Source organism: Pholis gunnellus (assembly GCF_910591455.1).
Source record: "Pholis gunnellus genome assembly, chromosome: 9".
Taxonomy (NCBI): Eukaryota; Metazoa; Chordata; class Actinopteri; order Perciformes; family Pholidae; genus Pholis; species Pholis gunnellus.
In genome coordinates, this window is record NC_136535.1 from 20305687 (window position 1) to 20309597 (window position 3911).

Sequence of the window (3911 nt, forward strand, 5' to 3'; positions counted from 1 at the left end):
ATACCCAATGTACATTACATCATATTACTTAAATCAGATTCTTTTTTTTTCACCACATACGCACAGGAGTTTTATTTTGAAAGTTTTGACAGTTCGGGCCGGAAACGCCATTTGAACCTCTCGTGGCGGCTGACGACAGGACGTGCGCCGGTTTTAAACAACAAAGATGCTGACAGCTCCGTGGACTCAGCCATGAAACCTTTCAGACTGTATGTCCCGATACTCTGATCGGAGAAAACTATCGATCCTCCCGGAGAGTCTCCAGAGAACATGTCCATCGTAACCGTTCAGCTCGGTCAGTGCGGCAACCAGGTGGGCCACGAGCTGTTTGACGTCCTCTGCAGTGATGCTCTGGAGGGACAGAGGAAAGTGTACAGCACAGCGGTCTGCGAGCGATTCTTCCACCAAACCTCACGTGGAGGTAAACACCTGATCTATGTCCTCCTTTAGTGGGTGAAATCAGCGTCTAAATAAATAATAATCATGTCTCCCTGTCTACAAACCAGAGCTCGTAGCCAGGGCGGTGCTGATTGACATGGAGCCCAAAGTGATCAACCAGAGTATGAGCAGGGCTGCAAAGTGTGGCATGTGGAGGTATGGAGAGTCTTCCCACTTCAGCCAGAAGCAGGGCTCTGGGAACAACTGGGCTAATGGGTAAGGCCATTTCACCTTTTACTGTAACATATCAACAAACTAATAATCCATAAATAACACTGTTTTTGTGATAGTAGTATGTTTATTACAAAGCAAAACATCGGAAATCACCTCATCATTGTGTAAACATGTCAACACTTTCCCAACTCAAGGCCTATTTACGAGCATTTTTCCCTGAGCTTTCAGCTGTTGGGGATGGGTCTGATGACTTAACTCAATTGCTCATAATCTGTTATGATTTATAAGTTCAATATGAATCATTATGGGTTGATTTGCAGATGATCTTCTCGTATGTCTTGTAACTGTTAACCCTTATATTCTGTCAGAGCCGAAGTCGTGTCCGTTTGGTATCATTTATTACAAAGAAAAGCATCAAACTTAGTGGGAACTTTTTTTTTTTTTACAGACACAACACAAACACAGGAAAGCAGTCCTCCTGGGTGGGAAAAGCTGTTAATGTGCTTCTTGTGTCCCACCAGGTACCGTGTCCACGGGCCTCGTCACAGAGACGTGGTGGAGCAGCTGGTGAGGCGAGAGGTGGAGCGCTGTGACAGGTTGTCCGGACTCATGGCCATCATGAGTGTGGCGGGGGGAACGGGGTCCGGCGTTGGAACTTACGTTACCCAGTGTCTCCGAGACATCTACCCCAAAACCTTCATCCTCAACCACCTCACCTGGCCGTACGGCACCGGGGAGGTAACGGAGACGGCTGTCGAGTGTTCAGTCTTTTAATATTAGAATAATGTGCTCTTAAAATCTTTCACCTGTCCTCTCAGGTGATTGTCCAGAACTACAACTCTGTGCTGACGCTGGCTCACCTCTACCAGCTGTCCGACGCCATCCTGGTGCACGAGAACGACACGGTGCACAGGATCTGCGGTCAGCTGCTCAACATCAAACACATCTCCTTCGGTGATGTCAACAAGGTGATCGCTCACCAGCTGGGCAGCGTCCTGCAGCCCGCGCTCACCGCCGACTCCCACGGAGTCTACGGCAGAAATCCTCTGGGTGAGCCATGGAGAGGTGGAGTCTACACAGGGAATGTTGTACCCTGTGCCGTCTCACCCCTAATGTGGACTTCACTCTTTTGTCGTCTCTCAGGTGAGCTGGTGAGCGCCCTCGCGTGCCACCCGGAGTACAAGCTGCTGAGCGTGTGCACCATCCCTCAGATGCCTAGTTCCTCCATGGCCTACAGCACGTTCAGCTGGCCGAGCATGCTCAAACACCTCCGACAGATGCTCATCTCCAACACCAAGATGGAGGAAGGCAAGTCCTGTGAAATGTAACCTCGCAGTTCAGTTTCAGATTAGTTTATTGAGCTATTATATGGCTTGACAGTGAGTGTGATCAGCGAAACACTTCTGAGGATCGCTGTTTGTCCCGTCTCAGGTATAGACTGGCAGGTGCGTCCGCCTGCAGCTTCTGAGCGGACCAGGAGTCTCACAGGATCCAGCTTCAACCGCTCTCTGGCCAACCTGCTCATACTGAGAGGGAAAGACGTTTACAGCGCAGAGACAGGTCTGGTTGAAATGTCATGAGGGAATATGATGACATTTTGGAACGATGTGGCGCTATGCGTGAGATGTAAACTGTGTACCGTCCACAGGTGGCTTCGAGGACCCGGCCCTGTACACCTCCTGGCTCTCATCAGAAGCAGCTTTCAACTCGTGGAAATCCCCAGTGCCTTTTAATAAGTATGAGAAATGTGCCACGCTGGTCAGCAACAGCCAGACTCTGCTCAGACCTCTGGACAACATGGTGGGAAAAGCCTGGAATATGTTTGCGTCCAGGTGAGTCAGCCCTGTTACTCAGGAAAACAATGCTTAAATGTCACTTTTTGGAAATGCTGGGTCCAAACACCGTTTCTATTTAATGTTTTATTTTATTTCTGGATTAAATGTCTTTTCCTGTCCTCTGTTAAAGGGCTTACATCCACCAGTACATTAAGTTTGGGATCTCAGAGGAGGACTTTCTAGACAGCTTCACATCTATTGAGCAAGTCATCTCCAGCTACAACCAACTGCACTAGAAATGGAGAAGCACCACCTGGCCCTTTGGACTGTATGTACCAAACAGAATACCAATACGTGGGACATTGCTGCTGCTTTTCTTCTTTCTTTTTAAACATGTACATAAAAAAAATATATTTATTTGGTTCACTGAAAGAAACAAATTCCTTGACTTTTGACAATTTCTTTCCACCAAAAGTATCATTGGGACACATTCAGTTCCTCTTGTTGGAACTATTTTTACATTTAATTCGTTATGGGTTTTGGGATTAGATTATTTTCAGCTTTCAGCCTTTAAAAGCGTTTCAACTTCTACACTTCCATGACAACGCAGCGTCTCCATCTGCTGAAGAAGACCATGTGTTGTGATCAAAAGCTCCCAAACAGCTCCTGAGCTATTCCAGTTAGTAAATGTGAAGGTATGTTCAGCAATTATTGGAAACAAAGAAAAGTAACAAGAGCAGTTAACATACTTTTCATCACTTTATTGTTCATTGTTTTTCCATCACAGTATTTCCAGATGTGGTCAGATCAACGTAAAACCAGGTGTTCACTACAGACCGGTCTGTGTCCACTAATGGACCGGCTCAAGTGCAGTTCTGACACGTGCCAAGCGGCAGAAACGAAATGCTGAAGGCCCAGAACTTCAGCCAGCTTACAGACTGCTGTTGCCGTGCTAGTTTAACAGCCAACACCAGTCTGATAAGCTAGCTGACGGGATGGGAAAGTTGAGTCGAGGATGTTCATGGGAATATAGAAGCGGGGTCCACAAGCCGGAGTGGACCAGAATCTGCCGAGTCCGTTTCAGGCCGGACGTCTCCCCGACATGAAGAGTCTGAATCAGCCCAGATAAACAACTACTAACTGATGGCGCTGAACTGTTCACTTACCTTACAGATGATCACTAGAAAACTAACCATTAGCTCCGTCACGAGGGTTTAAAGAAACTTTACAACAGTTTTAAATGTCACAAGATCACAGAGCGTATGAGGGAGAACATTTAAAAGTTAATCTTCAACTGAAAGAGAATGTGAAACAAAAGAGAGAATCAGACTTGGAAACCAGTGCTATGATTTACATGTTTTATATATGATCTGATCCAAGGTTCAACCTAAATGTACAGAATAGAAATGGGTCTAGTTAGCCGAGAGTACAATGTCACTTTACAAATGATATCACCTTTTCTTTTTTTTTCTTTTTTGGTTCAAGTTAACTCATGTCCACACAGACCATTAGAATAGAAATACA

The 3911-nt window shown here is 46.1% G+C and overlaps 1 protein-coding gene across 1 annotated transcript; it reads left to right on the top strand.

The window, feature by feature from the left end:
* Positions 1-270: 270 nt before the first annotated feature.
* On the top strand, positions 271-2700 carry tubd1 (tubulin, delta 1; the record flags this gene model as incomplete). Its single annotated transcript, XM_079165794.1, has 8 exons — positions 271-421; positions 507-654; positions 1134-1350; positions 1431-1662; positions 1756-1929; positions 2044-2172; positions 2261-2444; positions 2578-2700. The coding sequence occupies 8 exons, from the start codon at positions 271-273 to the stop codon at positions 2681-2683; spliced, it is 1341 nt and encodes a 446-aa protein (XP_079021920.1). The 3' UTR covers positions 2684-2700.
* Between the last annotated feature and the right edge of the window lie 1211 nt (positions 2701-3911).